This window comes from Neoarius graeffei, chromosome 2 (assembly GCF_027579695.1).
Source record: "Neoarius graeffei isolate fNeoGra1 chromosome 2, fNeoGra1.pri, whole genome shotgun sequence".
Classification (NCBI taxonomy): domain Eukaryota; kingdom Metazoa; phylum Chordata; class Actinopteri; order Siluriformes; family Ariidae; genus Neoarius; species Neoarius graeffei.
The window spans coordinates 71,006,717-71,034,014 of record NC_083570.1 but is presented as its reverse complement, the minus strand read 5'-3'; the positions used below and the strand labels follow the sequence as shown (position 1 = coordinate 71,034,014).

The 27,298-nt window shown below is 42.9% G+C and overlaps 1 protein-coding gene across 2 annotated transcripts in view; it reads right to left on the bottom strand.

The window, feature by feature from the left end:
• The window catches only part of roraa (RAR-related orphan receptor A, paralog a), a 448,163-nt gene that overhangs the window by 89,683 nt on the left and 331,182 nt on the right, over positions 1–27,298 (bottom strand). Inside the window, exon 1 of one of the 2 annotated variants that reach the window (XM_060914867.1) lies at positions 24,725–24,876. The exons of the other annotated variant lie outside the window; for it this stretch is intronic. Coding sequence (XP_060770850.1) covers positions 24,725–24,755 — 31 coding nt within the window. The 5' untranslated portion in view covers positions 24,756–24,876. Of the gene's footprint in view, positions 1–24,724; positions 24,877–27,298 lie in introns of those variants that run through there. 2 annotated transcript variants of the gene reach the window in all.

Here is a 27,298-nt window from a genome sequence, read left to right as displayed (position 1 = left end):
CTATTGCTGCTGAGGCAAGCATATCCAGCGGAGAACTCAGATGGCTGGTCCACTCATTCTCTATTTTCTCCAAACTGAGTACTCCGCCATTACTGCTCGGCTCAGGCAATTACTAAAACCCGGAACGAGACGGGACGTCACCGGTTTTAGCAACAACCGTGGGGAGGTCACTGCCCGAGTGATAATATGTCTTGTCCCATCCTGTTCCGGGTTTTAGCAACAACCCTTGGCTCACACTCCAGGAGAACTGGTGCAACTGAACTTACTTTCCTTTTCTTGTAGTTTTCTTTTTCTTTAATTGTTGGTACTGCACCCTCTTTCAATACGGGCTTATAGCCAACGCTCCTCAACAGATCAGAGGTCTCGTACGAGTCTTCAGTAAAATGTGCAGAGCAGAGGAGAGACCACTTCGTAGGCGCCCAATGTGCCCATGAACTTCTCACAAAACGCGTCCAAATCTTTGCAGTTTGAACATTCCTGGGCCATGAACGCAACGTAAATCCACCTTCTGTGGTGTTGCTGCACCGGCCAGCAACACATCTACGTGGCATGGTGATAAATTAGCTCAAAATGGAGGATCGGAGTTGCAGTCAGCTCTGTGTTTTAGTATAGCGGAAATGGCGATGAGACCGATAGACTTCCTGCTGTGACGTCACAGATGTCAAGGTCATTCACTCAGACCGCTACCTATATAAATCACTTTAATCGTAAAAATTACTATATTAGAGTTATTGTTCATGCTTAAAACTATTCCTGTGCCATTCTTGAGGTCTCAAGGCATTTATAAACAAAAGGTGAGGCCATGGTTCTGCGTATCTCCTTTAAATGTAATAACAGACCAAGAAATGCACAAAATAAAGCAGCTCTATAAGATAAAACTGTTACACACTAACTACAATGAGAGATTTCAGAGAAAGTCTTATCAAAGCTGTTTTCATTGAGTTTTATTTTAGTGACTTGACACTTCCCTGAAGGGTTTGTGAGCGATCATGGTCTGATCAGACCCACGCTACTAGAGTGGTGGCATGTAGCCACAAATCCTTACCTCTTGTAAAAACCTGAAAAAAACGCACCTGTGAATGATACAGACTAATGGTGATGATACACGGGGCAACTTTTTGGGCAATGTTGCCGAGCAATGTTGCTGGGCAATTGCGTTTTGACTCCTTTCTATTGAGATTGGGCAACATTGTTTCTTTCTGAATGGTTTTGATAATCTCTGGCAACTTTTTGAGATAAGCCAATCAGAACACGAGTATCGAGTCATGTGACCTCCGGTGAGGTTCGGATCAGAAATTTCAAACAAATATGGCGGCCGCTCAGTGTCAGTGGAGTGAAGAGATGGAGAGACTCCTCATCTGTTTTTACGCCGGCAAGTTGTTATTTTAATATTCTATATGGAGGAATTTACCTCACCAAAGCTCTAAAAAACAACAGACAGCTTGATTAAATGGTCACAGCAAAAATTAAGACATCGATTTTTTTTTTGCTAACTGTAAACTGCCGTTGCTAACTGTTGTTGCCCATTGTTAGTTGCCCTGAAAAGTTGCCCTGTGTCTCACCTAGTTGCCCGTTGCCAGCAACATTGCTCGGCAACATTGCCCAAAAAGTTGCCCCGTGTATCATCACCATTAGAGCTAAGTTTATCTGAAGAATTTAGGAACGTGTTCTTCAAAAGTACTTATTTTGCATAAACATTCCCAAGCATTGGATGATTCTGTTTTGTTTGTCGTTGAAACAAAAAAGTGAGTGACGATGTAAAACTGGGTTATTTACATGCCACTGAAGGGTTAAAAAAAAAAGTTTTACACCAAATCTAAACAAATCTACACTCACCGGCCACTTTAATAGGAACTTGTTCTTAAGTCTAAGATTCCTGTTCTTGGCTGGCAGGAGTGGAACTCAACGTGGTCTTCTGCTGTTGCATGCTGAGATGCTTTTCTGCTCACCACGGTTGTAAAGAGTTGCTATGGGTTACTATATCCTTCCTGGCAGCTCAAACCAATCTGACCGTTTTCTTCTGATCTCTCTTAAGACGTTTCCACCCACAGAACTGTCGCTCACTCAGTGTTTTTTGTTTTTCACACCATTCTGAGTAAACTCTAGAGCCTGTTTGTTGTGTGTGAAAACCTCAGGAGATCAGCAGTTTCTAAAATACTCAAACCAGTCCATCTGGCAGTAACACCCATGCCACAGTGAAAGTCACACTTTGAGATCACAATTTTCCCCATTCTGGTGTTTGAAGTGAACATTAACTGAAGCTCTTGATTTGTATCTGCATGATTTTGTGCACTGTGCTGCTGTCAAGGGATCGGCTGATTAGAGAACTGCATCAAGCTGTAGGCGTATGGGTGTTCCTAATAAAGCGGTCAGTGAGTGTGACGTGCGATAATAAACAGAAATATTATTTAGAAGTCTTGGTTGGGTTAGTTTAACCGCCAGGTGGAATTTTCCTAAGGGTTTGATTGTATTTAAATGCTTAAATGGCTTTTGCCCGTCATATTTGTCGAATATTTTTTTGCTTGAATTCAGAAGTGCATAATTATAACACGAGATCTAGAAATAATATTCATATGTCAAAAGTTTCGTCTAAGTCTGGCCTTCGTTCTTTTTCCTTTTCTGCTGCCAAACTGTTTAATAGTCTTGATGACAGTATCAAGAAATCTTTTTCTGTGAGGGCTTTTACTCATAATTATTGGTCTAAAGTTAATTATTAGTCAAGTCAAGTTTATTTGTACAGCGCTTTTAACAACAGACATTGTTGCAAAGCAGCTTTACAGAATCTGAATGACCCAAGACATGAGCCAATTTTATCCCTAATCTATGCCCAATGAGCAAGCCTGTGGCGACGGTGGCAAGGAAAAACTCCCTCAGACGACATGAGGAAGAAACCTCGAGAGGAACCAGACTCAAAAGGGAACCCATCCTCATTTGGGCAACAACAGACAGCCTGACTATAATATTAACAGTTTTAACATGAAGTCAGTTTCGTTGACGTTATAACTCTTCATTAATGGAAACTTGAGGGCAAAACTGTTCATGACAACTGCGTATTTTGTACGTATTTAAGTACTGGCACTAATCTGACCTTCGATATAATTTCATCTGATGCTACGTAGAATTGTTAATGTAGCTTCTTATTTTTATTTGAAATATATGTATAGGGGGCGGCACAGTGGTGTAGTGGTTAGCGCTGTCGCCTCACAGCAAGAAGGTCCTGGGTTCGAGCCCCGGGGCCGGCGAGGGCCTTTCTGTGTGGAGTTTGCATGTTCTCCCCGTGTCCGCGTGGGTTTCCTCCGGGTGCTCCGGTTTCCCCCACAGTCCAAAGACATGCAGGTTAGGTTAACTGGTGACTCTAAATTGACCGTAGGTGTGAATGAGAGTGTGAATGGTTGTCTGTGTCTATGTGTCAGCCCTGTGATGACCTGGCGACTTGTCCAGGGTGTACCCCGCCTTTCGCCCGTAGTCAGCTGGGATAGGCTCCAGCTTGCCTGCGACCCTGTAGAACAGGATAAAGCGGCTACAGATAATGAGATGAGATTTCGAAGTTCTGAAAACTTTGAAATCACGAGTGAAACTGATCCTTAATTTTACGAGGAACTTGTTTATAATATATAGGGCCAAATTCATACTTTGGAAGCAATTCAAGTTCACAACATTTCTCATTCACGTTTTCGGAACCAATCAGGGCGCAAGACTACCTTGCACATTTGAATCAGTTTCTAAAGCGTCTTTCATCATGACATGGCGACACGACACGAGGATTTTGAAAGCGGTTTACAAAATTTTATTGGAACTTCTTTACAAAAGCCTGCATTACTTTAAGAGACTCTGGTTCGTAGTTTCTCCCGTTTTCTTTCCTCACTTCTGCATAAAACTACGATAGCACCTTATCTAACTCACAGCATTCACAGTGCCACTAGAGAGTCGTTTATTTGCCTTTCTGCGGCCCATTTCTTAAACACGGAAAGCCAAAAATTTGTACTTTTTTTGGTATTTTCATTTTCGCTTGCAGCTTTCAATTGGTTTATCATTTCTTCGTCAAATACAGCGAAACGTGGCATTGCTGAGTCAGCGGAGTCAGCCGTTTTGTTGACAAAATTTGCTAATTTTTGTAACCGTAACCAAGCAACGAATTAGCCAATAGCATTTCAGAAATACGGCCCCAAGGAAAAAAAGCCCTCCTTGATTGACCAATCAGAATTGAGTAATTTGGCACTATGTATTTTATATATATATATATATATATATATATATATATATATATATATATATATATATATATATGTATGTACTTATACATAATTCCTTTAATTAAACACAGCTCCAATGTAAATAAGGTTTATCTTTTTGGATTCTGTGTATAATAAAGTTTAAACTAAACTAAGATATAAAACTGTCTGCTTCAACATTATTAAGAGATAAACTGGCTTAATATATTAAAACTCGCAGAATGGAAACTTATACTTCCCAGAGGCCTCTATCAGAAGTACATTTTAATGAGTTTAAATAAAGGTTTGTTTCTAATTTCAAAGTAATGTTCGTTCAAAATTTAATGTGTCTAAAACTTTCCTACTTTGCACAGGAAAAATACAAGGGTGAGTCGAACGAATTTATTGTAAACATGCGTCACAGGAGTGCAGCGTTTTTCGACACAATCTCCATTTCTTTCTACTTTATGGCGCACTTTTAAGAGTTTCACTTGACTCACCTTCGTAATATTAACTAATAAGATTCTTTCCCCACAAGGTGTCTCTGAGCGAAAATTATGAGCTCGTCAGAAATCCATCATAGAAGAAGAATGCATTACAGTTTCCACTTTACAAAACTCTGTATACTAAGGGTAAGAAACTTTTGTTTTATCCTTCGGGGCTTTTGAGGACAAAAGAAAGGCGGAATGATTTAAGGGATGGTTTGTTAAAAAAAAAAAGTGACTTCAAGCTGGCTTTGGTGCTGATGCTGCTCTTGTTCAGGATGGACTACTTCAGAGACACAAAGAGAAAGACAGAGAGAGGGAGAGAAGGACCTGTGCTCAGCATAGGAAGAGCTCTCATCCAGAAACAAGGAGCCCGAGGGAATAACAGACAGTGGAAGATCGAGAGAAGAGGGGAGGGGAAAAAAAAAAAACTTCAAAACAACAACAAAACAAGCCCAGCGCTCAGGAGTGGCTCTGGGTAATTGCCAATTGCACTCGACATTATCATTTTCGGAGGCAGACAGATAGGGAGAGAGAGCGAGAGAGAGCGAGCGAGCGAGAGATAGTGTGTGTGTTATAAAAAAAAAAAAAAAAAAAAAGAGGGAAACAATCGGTTCAAGATCTGTCATCTCTGGCTCCCTCTCAATCACCGCAGAGAGGAGAGAATGGATGCTGACATGCAAACTGCTCAGCGCGACGGGGAACACGCTCCTAATCAGTAATCAGAGTGTCTGTTTAGACAGTAGGGGCTCCGGGCTCCACTCTCGTGCAGGTCAAGGGCCTCTCCATAGTCTCTCTCTCCCCCACCGAGACATACACACCAGTGGAGGCAGCGCAAACACACACTGCACAGAGTTTTACTTCCTTTTGTATGCAAAAATCAAGGATTTCACAATAATACGATGATGATGAGACATTAATTCTCACTGAGGGTCTCATTTCCATAAAAAGGGGAGATGAATATTCTGAAGATTGCTGTAAAAGATATGCATCTTTCCTTAAAAAAAAAAAGTTCATGTTTTTAAAGCTCAATTGTTCAGAAAAAAAAAAAACCCTGCTATAAAGCAATAAATAAAAAATAAATGAACAAAATAAATCGCTTTGATCTTGAAACAGGGATCATTTCGTTCGGAATAAATATATGTGCATATAAAGCATGAGGCAGGGGGCTGCTAATGATAAGAACGCCTGGCTTTGTTGTGAGAAATTAAATTCATGGCATGCGGCTTTGTTCGGAACACAGCACGACTAATCAAAGTAACCTTGAGATATAATTTCACGCCAAGGCTCATGAGACGGCCTCCTCGAAACAATACACCGACGCTTCTTCGCGCTGCTGGCTGCCAGAACATTCAGGCTTGCAGAGCAAGCATTTACCAAACAGAGTTATACAACGCACTGAGATGACGCACCACTCGTACAATCAGAAAGTGAGGAGCTGAAGTGCTTTCCGCAGAGCCGCCTAGTGTTGCGGAGCACGGCGAGAAGGATTTCCGGCTCCAGCGAGCGCAGGTGCTTGATCAGGGACGAACTTGAACGCAAAGAGAAGCGAATGACACAAGTAGCATCCTGACGGCCTCTGCAGGAGTCTCCTCGAAATCATCTTGACGGAGCACGTCTCCTTTTGTAATCAAGACACCTACTCGAGAACGGCTCCTTCTATTGTTCTGCTCGCTCCCTCGTACAGCTCGCTCCCTAATCTCATTGAAATTCAAAGAAATAGCTCAAAAATTGTACTTGTGCTTTCTTCGAGTTTTCAAAGCCCGTCTCTGTGGGACGGGGAGAAGTACGCCTTCTCTCACCCTTGATGTGTGCACTCCATGACCTCTTCTTTTTCAAACTCCACAGGCACGAGGTGTTTCTGTAATCTATTTTAAACTCCACGGTGTTGGCATCATATACGTTCCTTTGAAATAAAAGAATATGACAGAATGTTCTGATTTAGTGCTACAATAGATTATCGCACCCTCGTGTTTGGACTTTTTCGCCGTTCGACCCTGTAGATCTTTTCTACATCTCGGGATTTTATTCTGCTTTGATACCTGTAGTGGGTCTAAACCTCTTGGCTTTATTTGCGCCACAGCACCACGTTTGGCTACACGGTTATGAAAGCTTCTGAAAGATGAGATGCTCACACATGTGGGGAAATATTTTCCCAGCCGGCTCAGCAGAATTACGGCCCGGGCCTCTCTCCTGTTTCGCCTTTCTTTTTTTTTTTTTTTCTTTTTCAGCCAATCTGGGGTCAGCGCTTATAATCTCTAATGGTTACCAAATTCGGCATTAGGTGAATCAGGAGGATTGAAACAGCTTGTAGAGGTCTCTGCTTATGAGGAGCCAATCAGATTTCCTGGCTTTCGGCGTTTCTTATAAACACAAACTACTTCGTGCATGCCTGGTGTGCAGATTTTGATTACCAGTGAGCAGGCCTTTCTGTCCGTCCGTATGAGAAAGCAGGTCATGGCATGGGAAGATGACACCGACCTGACGTAAGAGAGGATAAGAGATCTGACGTCTATGAGGGAGAAAAATATAAACAGCAGGTCTGTCTGCGTGTTTTGCCTAAATGGCTTTTATTTACTGGGGACGAGGGGCACCGAAGGTGCGAGGTTGAGAGGAGAACAGGCTAGCGAGGCTGACGAGGACGCACAGGGAGTCTAAGCACTCTCACACATACACGGTAGAGGAGGGGAGGAAGAGCAGACACCCGCTGCTCCCTGACGCATCTCTATTCCCCCACATTCGAGTCAGACAAAACGCAAAATCAATACTGTTTTTCCCTTCTCCTATTTCCTCTTTGATGGTACTTCAAAAAGCCAGTGGACAAGCCTCCAGAGGGCCAGGCAAGGGGAAAGAGAGAGAAAAAACAGGGGTGAAAAGGAAACAGGAGGAAAAAAAAATGCTTGGAATGTGGTTTAAAAAACTGCTTCCAGAGCAGGCACGCTGCTCACAGCTCAGTCTGAGCGAATGGAAATCTGGGAGGTTTAGCGTGACAGAGACTGGACACGACATTCTCATTCGCTCAGTGCGTGCGCGCGCACCTGTCCTGTACGACAGCATGTGTACCCATACACTCAAACACACTGTGCGCGTCTGAGCACATGCATACTGAAGCGTGCCCATACGCCCACAGCCCTCCCCACGCTCAGTGGAACAGAAGCCGAGTACCTTATAACCCCGAGAAAATATTTTTTAAAAGGTGACACGTTTGGAGCTGTTTGCGACTGGCTAAAAGAAGCCGACAAAACGAAATGTCCATCGTTCAAAGAGAGCTTGAGGATATTATTCTGTGCGTTAGCTTTATACCTCGCTGTACAAGGGGCCAGGCGTGTATGCTGGTGGTTACGTTCTGTTAATTCACAGGCGCAAGTCAGGATTTTAAATGATCGCTTGCTCAAACAGGAACATTTCATTTCTAATTTCACGTCATCCTCCTATTGGTGGCTTTTAGATGAGTGTCATAGCAGCAGTTTCATGAAAAACGGTAGAGCTGGCCATCTTTGGCCACAGCTGCACTAGACTCACCACTGAGCATGTCGCATTATGTTCTAATGGCTCATTTATGCCCAATGTTAAATACATATCAGTGTTCCAGCTAGCTTTCCAAGAGGGCAGGGTGCTAATGATTATCACGGGCAATATTTTGTCCATCTAGGGCAATTTTGCACGCATCACTACAGACAAAGAATCTATCATGCAAAATTGGCCATACTGGGCAACTATGCAAGGTAGATTGCGTCTGTAATACCCTGTCCACACTAGGGATTTTGTACCGATACGATACTACTTTCGTACCGCAACACCTGTCCACACTAGCAACTATACCGGTATAACTGTATCGGTACGAAACCCACAAATGTATGGGTTTCGTACCGGTACAGTATCGGTACTGTAGCGCTTCGCTGTAGTGTGGACAGATGAAGCGGTTCTGTATCGATACAAATATAATGCGCATGCGCAAAGTCACACACCTCAATCGATGTCTTCGCTGAATAAAATAGTGAAGAACAGAGATTCGTTTTCTTTGTTTCTTTCTCGACTGCCTCGCGCGTTTTTTTTATACGATTCGACTGAATAAATGACCACCAGAAATACAGACTGTACATTGACAACAAAAAGCACACACACGTTGTTTCATCCGCCATATTCTCGGAAGGAAGTTACTCGGTAACCACGGAAACATTTCGCGCACGCGCATTTCGACTACCGTGAAAGAAAACCGCAAACATTTCTCGCTAGTGTGGACAGATGCACTAAACTGAACCGGTATACTTTGTATCGATACAGTTATACCACTATCATACCGGTATATATGTGAACACAGCTTTAAATAAAGTAAGCAAATCTGAAACTTCTTAGTTAACCAGTTTAATACAATGCTTCATAATGTCACATCCATGCGCAATCACGCTAGGTGCGCCTCAAACTGTCACTTTCATCCATGCACATTTGCCGTCTGAGCGAGTAGCGCGCGCTGCAAAGACTTTCTTTACACCTGTTCCTGATCAGAGCGCAATCACAGCGTGCGGATATAAGGACTCCAAACACTAATAACAAAACTAATAAATTTATCTTTGACCATATATCTGTATTTTACAAAAATCACCAAAAACATGGTGCATTGGGATTGTTAGTTTTAATTAATATTAGCACAAAAATTTGATAATATCAATCTGTAAATCATCACTGAAGACCAAATCATAGGCCAAATACAGACCAATAACGTTAAGTTTATTGACGTACAGCAGCCTAACTGTAAAGATCTACCATTTAGATTTATTACTGTATTATAATATTAATGGCAGACGTAACAGTTAGGCCTATTTAAAATTAAATGGTTGCAATCCAATTGTGATTCGCCTTGTGATTTTACTTAACTTTTATTCTATTTTATTCTACTGTTTTTTTTTTAATTGAACTTCTCATTTTATTATTTTATTTCTACTATTGTTTAATTCTTGTTAATTTTCTTCCCCATTTATTTTATGTAAATTTTATTTTCTATTGTTTACTGTTTTGCTTTTACTTCTGTAAAGCACATTGAACTGCCACTGTGTATGAAATGCGCTATATAAATAAACTTGCCTTGCCTTGACTACTGTAGGTCTAACGTTAGTTAATGCTTACAATAATAACAAGAGTGCTCTGAGAGCACAATATCCCCCGCTGGCAACTCTGCCATAACTCTGGTAAAATGCGACTGAATTGAACAAAATTGCAATATGTGTATTACCGACATATAATAAAGAATCCTGTCAAGTTTGGTGAAATTCCTCCAAAAACTGTGAGAGGAATTGATTTCAGAAGGCGAGTACCCTTCCCAGGACGGACAGACATCGTCATGACATAATCCCCCTTCGGGTCTTTCAGCCAGTGGGGGATAATAAAAATTGTGAGGGAAGTTGATTTCAGGAAGCAAGCACACCTTGATGAAATTGCCAAAAACTGCAAGTTTGTTAATAAGGCCAAAAAAAAAAAAAAAAAGAAGTGTGTTTCCGGTAACCCGACCGATCGAGAATTTCCGCGTCGAAATTGCCGACCGTAAAGTTTTTATTACAAATTTCCCTCGATATTTTAGTGTAAGCGGCGTTAGTTTGTCATAATTTTTTGTTTCAACGCATTCAACATTCAAGCTGTGAAAGAAACGATAAAAAGTAAAATGTTTCGCCACTTCTATCAGCCCTCCTGCATAAACATGGAAGTGCACTTGTATACTGAAGGAGGAAGGGAAAACTGAGCCGAGCCGCCATTTTGAATCCTCATTCAAGGCTGCAATGCAAATTGCTTCCTCTTCAGTATACAAGTGCACTTCCATGGCAGGGAAAAACACTACATTTTGCCGCCTATGTAGTCCCCTATTTATACAAATAGGAGTCATTCAGGATTCAGCCATGTTTTTGCTCCGTGTTTTTGCTCAACCCAAGTTCTACAGTAGGCTAGGCCGTCTGCTTATAATGGAAGTAGCCTAGCCTAGGACGTTATTTTCACGTTATTTCTTGATAAGGTGTTTTCACGTTATTACATGAAAATATCATGAAATAACGTGATAATTTCGTATCATGAAATTACGTGATATGTTATTACATGATAAATATATTGTAAAAACGTGATAACTTTGTTAACAATATCTTTTCACGTAATTACTTGATTCTAAGCCAATTTTTTTGAGTGTGGCAGCAATACGCTTCCGTAGATCATAACTCGAACTCTCGCGATATTTTTTTTATTCGTTTAAAGATTTAAAACACTTTTATTTTATTATGATGTGTGGTATAAAGGATTCTGTGCCAAAATACTATTTTGTAAGAAGTTTACTTGTGTTAATTTTTTCGAACAAAATAAAAAAAAATTAAGAAAAAAAAACCCTTTTTCCTACCTACCGACCTTATTTTAGTATTTCATGTTACCGGAAAAACACTTTTTTTTTTTTTTTTGGCCTAATCAAGGTCAGAACTCTGGTAAAATTTGCCCAAATTAAATGAAATTTCAATATATGTACACTACCGTTCAAAAGTTTGGGGTCACTTTGAAATGTCCTTATTTTTGAAAGAAAAGCACTGTTCTTTTCAATGAAGATCACTTTAAACTAATCAGAAATCCACTCTATACATTGCTAATGTGGTAAATGACTATTCTAGCTGCTGGTTTTTGGTGCAATATCTCCATAGGTGTATAGAGGCCCATTTCCAGCAACTCTCACTCCAGTGTTCTAATGGTACAATGTGTTTGCTCATTGCCTCAGAAGGCTAATGGATGATTAGAAAACCCTTGTACAATCATGTTAGCACAGCTGAAAACAGTTGAGCTCTTTAGAGAAGCTATAAAACTGACCTTCCTTTGAGCAGATTGAGTTTCTGGAGCATCACATTTGTGGGCTCGATTAAATGCTCAAAACGGCCAGAAAAATGTCTTGACTAGATTTTCTATTCATTTTACAACTTATGGTGGGAAATAAAAGTGTGACTTTTCATGGAAAACACAAAATTGTCTGGGTGACCCCAAACTTTTGAACGGTAGTGTATAACTGTCATATTTCACCAAGTTTGGTGAAATCCCTCCACAAATTGCGAAAGGAGTTGATTTCAGAAGAATGTACATCCTCACGATGTTATTTAATCAAGGGTCAAAACTCTGGTAAAATTTTCACAAACAAAATTAAATCGCAATATGCATATTACTGTCATATAACAAGGCCTTTTGCCAAGCTTTGAGAAATTCGTCCAAAAATTGTGAGAGGAGTTGATTTCAGAAGAAAAGCACACCTTCATGAAATTGTCAAAGTACAAGGTTATTAATGAAGGGCTGTAACTCTGGTAAAATACGACTGACTTGAACAAAATAACAATATGCGTACTAATGACATACCAAGGCCTTTTGCCAGGTTTCCTGAAATTCCTCCACAAATTGTGAGAGGAGTTGATTTCAGAAGGAAAACACACTCATTAAATTGTCAAAGTATAATTTTGTTAATCAAGAGCTGTAACTCTGGTAAAATGTGACACAATTTAATGAAATTACAATATGCGTATTACCGACATATAATAAAGAATCCTGCCAAGTTTTGTGAAATTATTCCAAAAACTGTGAGAGGAGTTGAGTTCAGAAGGTGAGCACTCTTCCCAGGACGGACGGAAATCGCCACGACATAATCCCCCTTTGGGCCTTTCAGCCAGCGGGGGATAAAAATACTAATAGCATTAATTGATTGATTAGTCCGGGATATTAAATGTTAGATTAGATCTAGTCTAACACGTAACGTTACCGTTAGTGACTAGATTTTCCATAGATCTATCGGTCCTAACTTTTGATTGAATTTGTTAAGTCCTCAGCTTCTAGATCTACTTACGTTCTGGCAAACACAGACGCTAGGTTCTGTGAACCCTTTGCTGCTTTAACCAATCCTTTTGTCTTTCGTGCGTTTGTAGGCATGGCTGCTTTTCAAATGCACCTTGATTCACTGACTCATTATTGTAATAAGACAAAATGGTCAACAGAGCACGTCTATGACCCCGCACTAATAGTGTGTTGTGATTGGCCAACATGCGTTACCTTCACTGCAAGTTGGCAACACACATTAGGGCACACTTTCTTTCTGTCGCAGAACGCACGTGCTGGGCGCTTTGAAAGTTCTGGAAAATTATGGATAAGGCGCACATCAATTTGAGCATGGCGCTGGTATTTGAAGGCAGGGCATGGCACCCTGGTAAAATAAACTAGCTAGAACATTGCATATATACAGATATAAACAGAGTCTTCTTTCCATAATCCGCTTTCACTTTGTCTGCATTTGAGCACGTTGTCTGAAAGCTCATGGATACAGATGAAACGGAGCAGTACCACCGAAAATCATGTGGGGAATGTGGCCGACATCTCAAGCGAGACATGATGAGGAAATTTAAAAAATGGTAGAAGGACATGTTATGCGATTTACTAAGAAATGTTAGCCATCTACATGATGTTACTTTACTCTTGCCTCTTTCTTAACAGGCACGTTATTACGCTCTCCTCCACCGTCGCCATGTTTGTTGTTGTCAGAAAGTTTTGACTCTGCGCTGCCCTCTGGTGGCTGTATTGTTTAACGTCCATGCCAACGTAAAGGATGCATGAAAGTACGTGGACCGTGATGGTTGCATAATTTCAAAGGGATGTATTTATTTTTCGTATGTAAAGGAAGCATAAATGAGCTTTACAACTATTTAAGGGTTGTTTTACAATCAGGCTACGCAAGCTAAAAATCACATTTAACACTTATTATCTTCAATATCAAAAGGCTTGACTAAATAAGCTTGGTTGTTTATTGTAGCCCTGTGATAGCTCTATTTTTCATGCAAAAAAAAATTTGGTGATAACGTTATTTTTGGTGAATGTATGGCAATATATGTCATATTTAGCAAAATTACTCGTGTCATTTAGAAAAAGTGCTTTTTTGACCACAGGTAGCTCCAAAAGGGATGCACTTAAATCATTCTTTATACCATAAAACACATATTTGGTTCCATATCATTGGAAACATAGTTAAGTTTTAGTGTTGAATGCCAGTAAGTTTTCAGACTATTTTGATCAAATTAGTATGTAATTGTGTCAAAAAAATGTCCTCTCCGAGACAGCTAATTTTTCAATATAAAATAACATATCTAAAATGATTATTTTCATCCTAAAATGTGGTCAAGATATTGGGACATAAATATTAGAGACAACTAACACACAGCTTACAGCCTTATATTTAAAAGCACTATGGAAGCAGTGGATTCTGAATTGTCAAAAAAAATGTCCTCTCCGGGAATCACTTCATTTGTTTCTCCCAGCCCTGCTTAAAGCACCACTTATACCCTGTCCACACTAGGGATTTTGTACCGATATGAAACTACTTTCGTACCGCAACACCTGTCCACACTAGCAACTATACCGGTACTGTAGCGGTATAACTGTATCGGTACGAAACCCACAAATGTATGGGTTTCGTACCGGTACAGTATCGGTACTGTAGCGCTTCGCTGTAGTGTGGACAGATGAAGCGGCTCTGTATTGATACAAATATAATGCGCATGCGCAAAGTCACACACCTCAATCGATGTCTTCGCTGAATAAAATAGTGAAGAACGGAGATTCGTTTTCTTTGTTTCTTTCTCGACTGCCTCGCGTGTTTTATACGATTCAACTGAATAAATGACCACCAGAAATACAGACTGTACACTGACAACAAAAAGCACACACACGTTGTTTCATCCGTACGGAAGCCGAGAGAGGCCCTTCATGTAATCCTTTCTTTTATTCACCTTGTTATCCCGAGATAACGACATAATTAATTCAGGATCTCAAGAAAACAACACAACTAATTCGAGATCTCGAGAAAACAAAACCGTTATTTCATGATCTCGAGTAAACAGCTGAGAAATGGTTCATTCAGGTGCGCCAAGAGACTTGTGATATGCTGACTTTGGGGCTATTTCTCATTCTGTATAGACGCAACTTTGGTCATTAGAATGTCTGGAATAATCGATCACCTAATAAGGCAATATTTTGATCAGGGGTTGACACAGGGAGAGATTGCATTAAGTCTTTTAATAAGGGATAATTTCAAAATTAGTCCGCGGCACCTCCGCAGAAGACTGGCCCGGCTTCGTCTCTACTGACGGAGATACAGTGATCCAGCTGAGATCATGAAATAACTGTTTTGTTTTCTCGAGATCACGGAATAATTGTTTTGTTTTCTAGAGATCTCGAAATAACGGATGCCATATATTCTTGGAAGGAAGTTACTCGGTAACCACGGAAACATTTCGTGGACGCGCATTTCAACTACCGTGAAAAAAACCCGCAAACATTTCTCGCTAGTGTGGACAGATGCACTAAACTGTACCGGTATACTTTGTATCGATACAGTTATACCACTTTCGTACCGGTATAAGTGTGAACACAGCATAAATCTTGTTATAATACAAACTATTCCACATGCCTATCTGTTCTTTAACTTGTCCTTCACTTAAAAACTGGTACAAGAACCAGTTTGAATCAATCTGAATTTTGGACCCCTGTGACACAAACTTTGTACCCTGATTGTAAAACAACCCTTAACTCAACTTACAACCAAAGAATCAGCTAAGAACTGGAATCTGTGGCTACATGGGTACATGTTTACCAAAACTGGACAGAAGAAAAAGAAGAAAAAAAAAATCAGACAATGCTTTTCGAATCCAGACTCAGTGAACCTGTGCCAACTATAGATGCAAATTCCTGTTCTTGGTTGACAGTAATGGAGCACAAAGAAATCTCCTGCTGTTGCTGTCTCTGTGCTTTGCATTTGGAGATGTTTTATCGACAGAGTGGCGATTGGGGTTAGCGTAGCCTTCTTGTTGACGCAAACCCATCTGGCCATTCTCCTCTCTCACCTACAAGACATTTCTTCCCAAAGAGCTGCCAGTCACTGCAGGGTTTTTGTTTTTCGCACCATTCTGTGTAAACTATAGGGTGTTGTGTGTGTGTGTGTGTGTGTGTGTATGTGTGTGTGTGTGTGTGTGTGTGTGTGTGTGTGTGTGTGTGAAAATCCCAGGAGATCAGCAGTTTCTAAAAACAGCCATGCCACAACCAAAGTCAAAGTCCCTGAGCTCACATTTTGTCCCTATTCTGATGTCAAGTATGAATGATAACTGAGGCCCACTTTACACGGGGACGGTCTGAAACAAAAACGCAAAAGTCCGTTTTCGTTCTCACTTTTTTCCGCGTCTACACGACCGTTTTCAAGGAGGAAATCTGCGTCTATACGGTGACGCATAAATGTGTGGAATTCAATTGGATGTGCATGCCAGGCGGCTAGGTGGTGCTGTGAAAGACCTCCGCTATGTCTGCACGCATGCACAACGTCTTCCGTCTTGCCTGATCTGCACCGCGAAAACTTTGACTACTCTGGCTATGGTAAGTAAGAAAGTAAGTAAAAAAAGTAAGAGCATACTATACCCGCCTCTGTTCATTAACGGTATATGTGCAGATTCAGTATAGATGTTCGAAGGACTCCTGGATGTTTATTAAAGCTGCCAGAGCAGCTCGAAGGTCCGTTGGATCGATGTAATCAGACATGCTCTTACTTTTTTACTTACTTTCTTACTTCCCGGGCTGGCATGTACAGTATATGACATATGTATGACGTAAACACGTACCCGACATGAGCAGATCCGAGCAGAGTTGCGCGTATTGGGTAGTTTAGACGGATATGCAACGGGGGCTGTTTTTAACTTATCCACTCTGGAAGGCGTTTTCAATTTTTTCCGTTTTTCAGCCTCGGAAACGCCGTCCCCGTGTAGACGAAAGGCACTTCCGATAAAATATTTAGTCGTTTTTATCCGACAGCGTCCTCGTGTAAACGGGCCCTTAAGCTCAGGCCATCCTTTAAAAAAAATCCGTTTCCTGTCCACCGGGTGAGCAAAAAAAAATTTCAGTAGGGAGGGATTTTTATTATATATATGAGTGATTCCACGCTTATGGGTACTGAAATGGGGACATGAACTTATTCACCTAAAACCATTTCTTTTTTTACCATCAGGTCACAAAACATGCAATCTTTAATGAATGATATGTTAAAAGATAACTTTAATTTTCTGAGATGTAATAAAAACATATTTATATGCCAAAGTCAAGCCTATGAGTTCCAAAATGATGTCTGTTCCATTACTTCTGTTACGATTGTCCATCTCGCGTCTGTTACAAATTAATTACAATCTAGCTATATACCATGTTAATCTTATTGAAAGAATGTGTATGTTTATTCTACTACACATGTTTATTAATTATATTTGCTAAAACATCACCTTCCTATGTTTCAAAAAGTAATTCTACATTGTTAAAATTGAGAATATATATGTCCACAACACTTCTGTTACGTTCTGACTTTGGCATATAAATATGTTTTTATTACATCTCAGAAAATTAAAGTTATCTTTTAACATATCATTCATTAAAGATTACATGTTTTGTGACCTGATGGTAAAAAAAAGAAATGGTTTTAGGTGAATTTTTAAAAATAAGTTCATGTCCCCATTTCAGTACCCATAAGCGTGGAATCACTATATATATATATATATGGATGGATAAGAAATTGCAATGCTGTGTTTGCTTTTTCTTTCAGTACTTTATTACAAAAAAAAAAAAAAAAGACAGTTTAATCAACTGAAACTTGTACAAAAACACGGACTTTTTGTAGTTCTAAATCGAGCATTAGGCCGAGTTCGGATGAAATTACACTATTAAAATGATCACTGAATGATTTGTTTTATTGAATCTTTACTATTTTGTTGTTCGCTAGAATACCATTTTGCGATTTCACACTTAAGCAAATGTTTAAAAACTCCGGATCTCCTTCCTTCATGGTGGCTGCCATTTTTTTGTGCCGCACGGCGCATGCGCAGAGCTGATTCGATTCTATATTCTGCGCGGAACGCGTAAATGTCAAGTTCGATTTTAGATTTACGAACCCGAAAAAATGTCGAAAAACCGGCGTTTAAAATAAATTTCAACCGCACAAACGGCACTCACCCGGCCGGTGGACCGGAAACAGAACATTTTTTAATAATGGCCTCATGACCTGTATCTCTGTGATTTTACACACTACGCTGCTGCCACATGATTGACTGAGTGCATAATTAGTATTCAAAATGCTTTTTCAAGGACTTGGCCGTAGCATGTGTAGTGAGGAGTAGCGCTGATCATTGCTGTTGGTTACACAGAGCTGTCGCTTGCCAGAGAAAGCCTTTGAAGATGGTCAGTGCTGTAATAAGCAATCCCTTCACTGCTCTCAGTCTGAAGTAGCTGCTCGCTGGCTTGGCCCTATAAAGTCCTAATCTGTCTCTCACTAAATGAAAATAATCTCTCTCTCTGCCTTCCCTCCTCTGAATTCCAAGGCTGAAAATAATCTCTTTTTTCCCTTCGCGGTGTTTGAGAGTGAAAAGCAGAGTGTGTGTGAGAGTCAATGTGTTTGTGTGTGTAGGTGCAGCTGGACCTGTGGTGAATGTGTTATCAGCTGAGTGCTGAGAGAGGGAGTATTCTGGCAGGCCTGAAATACAGCCTGACAGGCCAAGACTTCAAAGGCTGCGGTACAACCGTGGCCTTTAATAAAGCCTGAAAGACGATGCGGGAAATTAGCGTAAAAGTGTGAGAAAGCGGCCTGCCCTGCCTTCCGAACAATCAAACATCACCCACTACTTCCGTACGGCAAACATCTCGGAGACGACCACGCAATCCGCATGGGCCTCTGTAATCAGGCGTGATTAGTTTTCTGCAGCCCCAGTTAGGTTGTGCTAAGTCTGATAAAATTAGCCCAGTGATTAAACTGAGAGAAAGAAGCATCTGATGTAACACGGAGGAGAGAAGTATGAGTGCCATACTGACAGCTGAGCATGCAAGATGATGGAGAGAGACTGAAAAGGAAGGCGAGGAGAGAGAAAGAGAGGGAGGTAAAACTGGCACACATGGTCCATGCCAAACTGTCTGAGGTGCCAGAAGACGGCGAGTGTATAAGGCTGGGTGTGTCTGTGCATGGCATAGGCAATGAGGAACGGTGCCAGACTGTTACACCCTCTCCTTCTCGATAGCTCTGTCTTACCTGCATGCACACACACACACACACAGAACTGGAGTTAAAAAAAAAAACTATGCTCCCAGTGGCCAGTCAATATCTCATTAAGCAGCTGCCTTGCCCATGCTGGCAGGTAATGCATTTCATAGCACTGACACACACTCACACAGCCTGCCAGTCATTCATTCTCTCTCTCTCACACACACACACACACACCTTTAATAATGTGTAGAAATGGTACTCAGTTATCCTCAAGATAAAAGATGGTATGAAGTAGTACGGAGCATCTGTGTGTGTGTGTGTGTGTGTGTGTGTGTGTGTGTGTGTGTGTGTGTGTGTGTGTGTGTGTGCGTGTGTACACCCTCTGTCCAAATCCCCTGTTCCCAACAGCCCAGAGTGCACTTCTCTCCACGCTGGGCTGGAAAGCATTGCTTTGCTCCCAGCCTGTGTTTTGGCAGCCGCAGGTAGTGACGAGCGGAAATAATTTCTCCATATGTTCGAGAGAAGGTGATGATGTAAATGATTAGAACATGGTCCAATACTTGAATTGTAGTTTAAACCATTAAGAAAAAAGGAAAAACAGAAGAAGGAGCTTCTACTGGTAACTCAAGTCAGATGATGAGTGAGGGTAATCTTTTTACCCAGTTCAATCTGGTGCCTTTACAGAAATATCCTACTTAACACACATCCTCTCCTGTCAGTCAGTTAGTTATCTGGCACTTCATTTTGTAACCCTCAGTTCTGGGCTTATCTGTTCACGTGTTTATCTGGACTCAGTGTGTCCTTTGTGGCTAATGGGATAATAGCCAAGCTTGTTAACCTGTGCTGTGGGACTGAGGAACGTGGTGGGGGAAAAAGAGAGAGAGAGAGAGAGAGAGAGAGAGACCTGAGCATGCAAATACTGTTCGTTTGACTTTCTTTGTAACGTCTATGCTCAATCATTTCTAGTCTGGCGAGCACAAAGCACTGGAAAGCACAACACTCTCCAATGCCTCACAGCTCCCTTCGTCTTGTGAAACTGGCTGTGACGCATTTTAATCATTTTTGGACACGTCCCTGGACTTTCTGAGCTTATCCGCAGGTTAATGAGAAGAAGAGGTTGCTAGTTTTTGTTCCTTCGTTCCTGTTTTTAGGTTTAGCACATCAAACATCTTTCTGCAATCATGCAATAAATATCTGGAATATTTTCATCTGAACTGAGAGAAGAGGGTGGGTAATTTGCATGGGGTAATGAGCAGGATGTTTCCATTACAGGTAATTATATGGGCCTGAGAGGCAGCTGTGTGGCGAGGAGACTGGAGACCAGGAGAGGAGTGAGAGAACAAAAAACATAAAAAAAAAAAAAAAAAAAAAAAAGAACGGGGGGCATCGTGGCTCAGTCGACTAAGGCGCCATACCATAAATCCGGGGACCTGGGTTCGATTCCGACCCGAGGTCATTTCCCGATCCCTCCCCTTCTCTCTCCTGCTCATTTCCTGTCTCAACACTGTCCTATCCAATAAAGGTGAAAAAAGCCCAAAAAAAATCCTTAAAAAAAAAAAAAGAACGAGTGGTCATCATATAGGCTGTGGACCTGCAGGGAGACGAAATGTCTCATTTCTAGCCAAAACTGACGGTCAGACTTTGATGCCCATTTCAGAGCAATGAAAGGGGGTGGCTTCGCAAAACAAATCTGACGATACGTACAAAGCATTTAACATTCTTTTGCATAATAATAATAATACAGTAATTACAGCGAGAGTATGGCAAGAGAGTATGACTTCATATCCATTCTGTGGTGCAGGAAAGTTTGCTATGAGACGTGACGAGAGATACAATGCTGTGTTCAGCTCTATTTTCAGCCAAGCAGCTTCTCCAATCCAACCCACACATCAGATCCAGGGTTAGGGGCTTCATCTTTTACACCTGCTTCATCACGCCATATACTCTCACACACTGGCATACACACTTCACACATACACTCACTCAAATCCGCATGCAACCATTAGCATGCTCATGAGCCCACACGCATGCACGCACACACACACACGTGACTGAAGAAGTAAAAAAAAAAAAAGGCAGATAGAAAACAAACACTTCCCTACACTGACACACGGATGTAAACCTGACCAGTCTGTGTGACTCACGCTCGCAAGTGCAAATCAATAACAGTCCACATTACGGAGTCAATTTGTAGGATACAGTGAACAAAGGTTAAGGTCACGGTTAGGGTCAGTGGTCATTCTACTTATTGTGATATAATTTGTATGAAAGCAAATAAACTCACACTTGAACACGTTCATTTAAATCAGGTTTACACACACAATATCATGGTTGGAACAGTGATATAGGATGCACTCTGAGGGAACGCTCAGCTGTGCACAGACATGCAGGGTGTAAAGGGAAAAGCTAGGTGGCTATCTGCTAACACCCAATCGCTTTTTCCATTCCCACCACTTCTCACCTAATGCAAAATGACAGCTGCTCTACAGTACAGGCAGCGAGTGTGTGCGAGTGTGTGTGTGTGTGTGTGTGTGTGTGTGTGTGTGTGTGTGTGTGTGTGTGTGTGTGTGTGTGAGAGACAGAGAGAGAGAGAGGAAAGGAGGAATGGGGAACGGTAAAGTGCATGAAAGCCTGGGCTGTATGCATGAAGTGTGTTGTACTTTGTGCAAGTGTGTGTGTGCATGAGAGAGAGAGAGAGAGACAGAGGAAAGGAGGAATGGTAAAGTGCATGAAAGTCTGGGCTATATGCATGAAGTGTGTGTGTGTGTGTGTGTGTGTGTGTGTGTGTGTGTGTGTGTGTGTGTGTGTGAGAGACAGAGAGAGAGAGAGGAAAGGAGGAATGGGGAACGGTAAAGTGCATGAAAGCCTGGGCTGTATGCATGAAGTGTGTTGTACTTTGTGCAAGTGTGTGTGTGCATGAGAGAGAGAGAGAGAGACAGAGGAAAGGAGGAATGGTAAAGTGCATGAAAGTCTGGGCTATATGCATGAAGTGTGTGTGTGTGTGTGTGTGTGTGTGTGTGTGTGTGTGTGTGTGTGTGTGTGTGTGTGTGAGAGACAGAGAGAGAGAGAGGAAAGGAGGAATGGGGAACGGTAAAGTGCATGAAAGCCTGGGCTGTATGCATGAAGTGTGTTGTACTTTGTGCAAGTGTGTGTGTGCATGAGAGAGAGAGAGAGAGACAGAGGAAAGGAGGAATGGTAAAGTGCATGAAAGTCTGGGCTATATGCATGAAGTGTGTGTGTGTGTGTGTGTGTGTGTGTGTGTGTGCGCGCGTGCGTGCAAGAGTGTGTGTCTGAGGCGGACAGAGAGAAAGAGAGACTTAATGACAAACTCATACCACAGACAAGAAGCAGATACAGTGCATGCTTGGCCTGCTGGACTCCGAGGCAGCTGGTACGAGTGTGTGCCCGGGTATGATGGGGTATGATGGGGTATGATGGTGTATGATGGGGTATGATGGGGTATGATGGTGTGCGTGTGTGAGATGGTGGTGACTGAAAAGGGGAGGGGGATTAAGGATGCAGGATCACCATCAGTATAGTGAGAAGGCACTCACCCTGCTTTCAGGGCTGTGCAACTCACCCAGCAGGCAAAATAATAGGTCAGTGGAGCACAACACACATCAACTCCTCCAGCCCACACACACACACACACACACACACACACACTTTAGTTGTCTGGACACACAGCAAAATAGAGTCCAATGCATTCCCTCCAGCACTCCATCAGTCCCTGAGAGCTGCACATGGAGCACCAAGAGGAACAAACGGGGCTCGGGTTGAAGCTCCGGATCAAATCTCCTGTAGCTCATTTTTATTAAATCGAGCTGAGGGTTATTTTTAACCCAACACTCAAAATAGACATCAGCAGCTTAACAGACTCATTTACACTTTACAGCCATCTGACTCTCTCTCTCTCTGACTCTCTCTCTCTGCCACTCTCACTCTCTCTGCCTCTCTCTGCCTCTCTCTCTGCCTCTCTCTCTGCCTCTCACTCTCCCTGACTCTCACTCTCTCTGCCACTCTCACTCTCTCTGCCACTCTCTGACACCCTCTCTCTCTCTTTCACTCTATCTCTCTGACACTCTCACTCTCTTTGCCTCTCTCTTTCACTCTCTCACTGACACACTCTCTCTCACTCTCTCTGCCTCTCTCTCTGACTCTCTGCCACTCTCTCTCTCTGCGACACACTCTCTCTCTCTCTCTCTCTCACTGACACACTCTCTCTCACTCTCTCTGCCTCTCTCTCTGACTCTCTGCCACTCTCTCTCTCTGCGACACACACTCTCTCTCTCTCTCTGACACACTCTCTGTCTCTCTCTCTGACACACTCTCTACCTCTCTCTGCCTCACTCTCTCTGACACTCTCTCTCTGCCTCTCTTTCTCTCTGACTCTCTCTGCCTCTCTTTCTCTCTGACACACTCTCTCTCTCTCTGCCTCTCTTTCTCTCTGACACTCTCTCTGCCTCTCTTTCTCTCTGACACTCTCTCTCTGCCTCTCTTTCTCTCTGACACTCTCTCTCTGCCTCTCTTTCTCTCTGACACACACTCTCTCTCTCTGCCTCTCTTTCTCTCTGACACACTCTCTCTTTCTCTCTCTCTGCCTCTCTCTCTGACACACACTCTCTCTCTCTCTGACACACTCTCTCTCTCGGCCTCTCTTTCTCTCTGACACACTCTCTCTCTCTGCCTCTCTCTGACACTCTCTGCCTCTCTCTCCCTCTGACACTCTCTCTCTCTCTCTCTGACACTCTCTGCCTCTCTCTCTCTCTGTGTCTGTCTCTGCCTCTCTCTCTCTCTCTCTCTCTCTCTGTGTCTGTCTCTGCCTCTCTCTCTGACACACTCTCTCTCTCTGCCTCTCTCTCTGCCTCTCTTTCTCTCTGACACTCTCTCTCTCTCTCTCTGACACTCTGCCTCTCTCTCCCTCTGACACACTCTCTCTCTCTGACACTCTCTGCCTCTCTCTCTCTCTCTCTCTCTCTGCCTCTCTCTCTCTGACACTCTCTGCCTCTCTCTCTCTCTCTCTGACACTCTGCCTCTCTCTCCCTCTGACACACTCTCTCTCTCTCTGACACTCTGCCTCTCTCTCCCTCTGACACACTCTCTCTCTCTGACACTCTCTGCCTCTCTCTCTCTCTCTCTCTGTCTCTGCCTCTCTCTCTCTGACACTCTCTGCCTCTCTCTCTCTCTCTCTCTCTCTGACACTCTGCCTCTCTCTCTCTGACACTCTGCCTCTCTCTCCCTCTGACACACTCTCTCTCTCTGACACTCTCTGCCTCTCTCTCTCTGTCTCTGCCTCTCTCTCTCTCTCTCTGCCTCTCTCTCTCTGTCTGTCTCTGCCTCTCTCTCTGACACACACTCTCTGCCTCTCTGACACTCTCTGTCTCTCTCTGCCACACTCTCTCTCTCTCTCTCTGCCTCTCTCTCTCTCTGCCTCTCTCTCTCTCTGCCTCTCTCTCTCTCTGCCTCTCTCTCTCTCTGCCACACTCTCTCTCTCTCTCTGCCTCTCTCTCTCTCTCTGCCTCTCTCTCTCTGCCTCTCTCTCTCTGTCTGTCTCTGCCTCTCTCTCTGACACACTCTCTCTGCCTCTCTGACACTCTCTGTCTCTCTCTGCCTCTCTCTCTCTCTGCCTCTCTCTCTCTCTCTCTCTGCCTCTGTGAAGCAGCTGTAAGCGGATGTTGTGTGTGAGGCTGAGAGTCAGGGCTGCTGGAGCGGAGTTACTGGCGAATAAACGCGTTTCCAGTTCTCACTCCCACACTCGTGCCGCTGCGAGGGGGAGCTGTCAGACTGCGGCTCCGTGCGAAACCGCAGATTACAGGATTAAACAGTAAGAGCGAGCGGAACCGGCGCTGCAGCCCGACCCGCTGTGCTCTTACTGGGACACTGGGAGCACACAACCCTCAGCCCGAACGGCTGCTCTCTACTTGTTACTCAGCCCGAGCCGCGCTGTCGCTGGAAGAGCACAAAACAAGCCGCTTCACGCTTACCTTTCATCGCTGAAATCACAAAATACATCATTAAGCTCGGCGGTCCATAAGCGAGCGAAAGCGGGAGCAGCGCGAGCGGATTCTCTCCCCTGCTGTTCCGGCAGCAGCTGGCCAGCGCGCCTCTGCCGCTCCGACTCGCTCGCGCGCCACCACACCACCGTCCACGTGACTGTGACATCAACGCACAGCCCGCCCCCCTACACCTTTGATTGGCAAAGCAGGCAACGAATTGTTTTAGGGGGCGTGATTAGGGGCGGTGCTTTTTCCCCTGGATGGGCGGTGTTTTCCCCTGGCTGACTGCACAGCTCAACGGTAGAGAAGGGAAAGGAAAGGAAAGGAAAGGGGGTGGGGGAATAATAATAATAATAAATTATCTGTAGCCGCTTTATCCTGTTCTACAGGGTCACAGGCAAGCTGGAGCCTATCCCAGCTGACTACGGGCGAAAGGCGGGGTACACCCTGGACAAGTCGCCAGGTCATCACAGGGCTGACACATAGACACAGACAACCATTCACACTCACATTCACACCTACGGTCAATTTAGAGTCACCAGTTAACCTAACCTGCATGTCTTTGGACTGTGGGGGAAACCGGAGCACCCGGAGGAAACCCACACGGACACAGGGAGAACATGCAAACTCCGCACAGAAAGGCCCTCGCCGGCCGCGGGGCTCGAACCCAGGACCTTCTTGCTGTGAGGCGACAGTGCTAATCGCTACATCACCATGCCGCCCATAATAATAATAATAATAATATGCAAGATAGAGGATAGAACACTAACAATGGAAAAAAATCAGGAATGGCTTTAATATGAGGGATAGAGGGATAGTGGAGGACAGAGTAATCCTTTCCCTTTTGATTCTGCAGCACTCTTTCTCCCTCAGCTCATGCTGATATTAATGAGGGGGCAGATGAGGTAGGATGCCTCTCCAGATGTTTTGAGAGAGAGAGAGAGAGAGAGAGAGAGAGAGAGATGCTGGCTGCTCTTCCTGACCTCCCTCCAGGAAGCTGGTTTCATGCTCTCCTCTCTCCCCTTCTTCTCTCCTGCCTGCTGGCAAAGTGGCTCACACTGCTTGCCCCAGCAGCTGAGCTCCAGCAGATAGCTCAGAGAGAGAGGGAGAGAGAGATTGAGAGGGGGGGAGGCCTTGCTGATCCTATCCACCACACAGCAACTGTCTGATGAGTTTCACTCTCCAGCCAACCTTTTCATTTTCTCTCCCTCCATTACTTCCTCTGAAATCGCCACTCATCCATTCTTTCTCCCCCCCCCCAAATAATCTCCTCAGGCTCTGAACCAGTTGGCTTCTCTTGATTGTGCTCTTATTGTAAAGCTAGCTCTGGCCAACTATCTCACTTTGTTTGGAATTTCCATAAACAAGTATTTGCTCTCGACATAAACACGTATCTGCAGATATATTTCTCATGAAATGTTGTCAAAAGTGTGCCTGATAAAAAGTAATCAAGAATCCTCAGTGAGAAAGAGCAGCAAATATCAGTCACTGAATCTCATAAATCAAAAGAGATCCCTTCTGTCAAAGATGTCTTTCATTAAAGTCTAAAATAAAACCTATAATCCACAGTGTTTGTTTAAAAAAAAAAAAACATCACAGCAGTGCTTTCAGTTCGGTCGAGAAAAACATGCGAGCTCTCATTTCCAGGGCAGATCCTGCAAATGGCAAAAATTACCGTCTGATCACGACCTCACACACAATCAATTAGAGGCAGTAAAAATAAATGAACTCATACTATGTCAACAATGGTCTGTCATTCCAGTGCTACCTAATAAACCAAATGAGATTTCACTGCCTTGATTAACAAATGAGGCAAATCCTTGATCCATGCTGGGAAACGTTATAGCATAAGGGGACCGCACGGCACAGGCTGCTAATTGTTAGTGCTAGCTCGAAGAAGCTATATTGTTTCGTGTCAGGCTGTGTTTGACCACAGAGGCATGTTTTTTAGATGAGTGGTAAGCTTCAACTGCCAGGTCTGCAGCACTGCTTTTCTTGTGGTTGGCAGAGAGCTGCAGAGGAGTGCAGCAACAGCAACGATTCAAATAGGAGCTGTTGAGAGGAAAAAAGACTCACTAACCAGCATGCGATACCCTCTGGACACATAACTTGGTGTTCAAAAGGCTGAACGAAGACTCACAAAAGCACTCACACACACCTTATCTCTCTGGTTCTGAAGATGACAGTCAGATAAAGTGAAGTTTAGATTAAATGCACGTTATCTATAATGCAGAAAAACAATCTGCATGTCTGTAGCAATGAGATACAGAAAGTGATAGATGAAATGCAGAGAGGAAGGCGTGTCTGATTACGCATATGCCAATGCAGATGTGCATCTGCAGCCCACATTAGCAGACACGTTTCTATTCCAAGAAGCACTATAATACTATGTCAGCATTTCCTATTTCTCAGTATTAGTGTCTTAGTGCGGTGCATAGCTTTAGTATCATGACTTTAAAAAATGACCCACACAGAACACTAAACTATAATAATACACATATCATCCTCTTTGTCAGTGCATCATCTCATCTCTGCTGTGTCACTGGAGATCTTTCACACTCA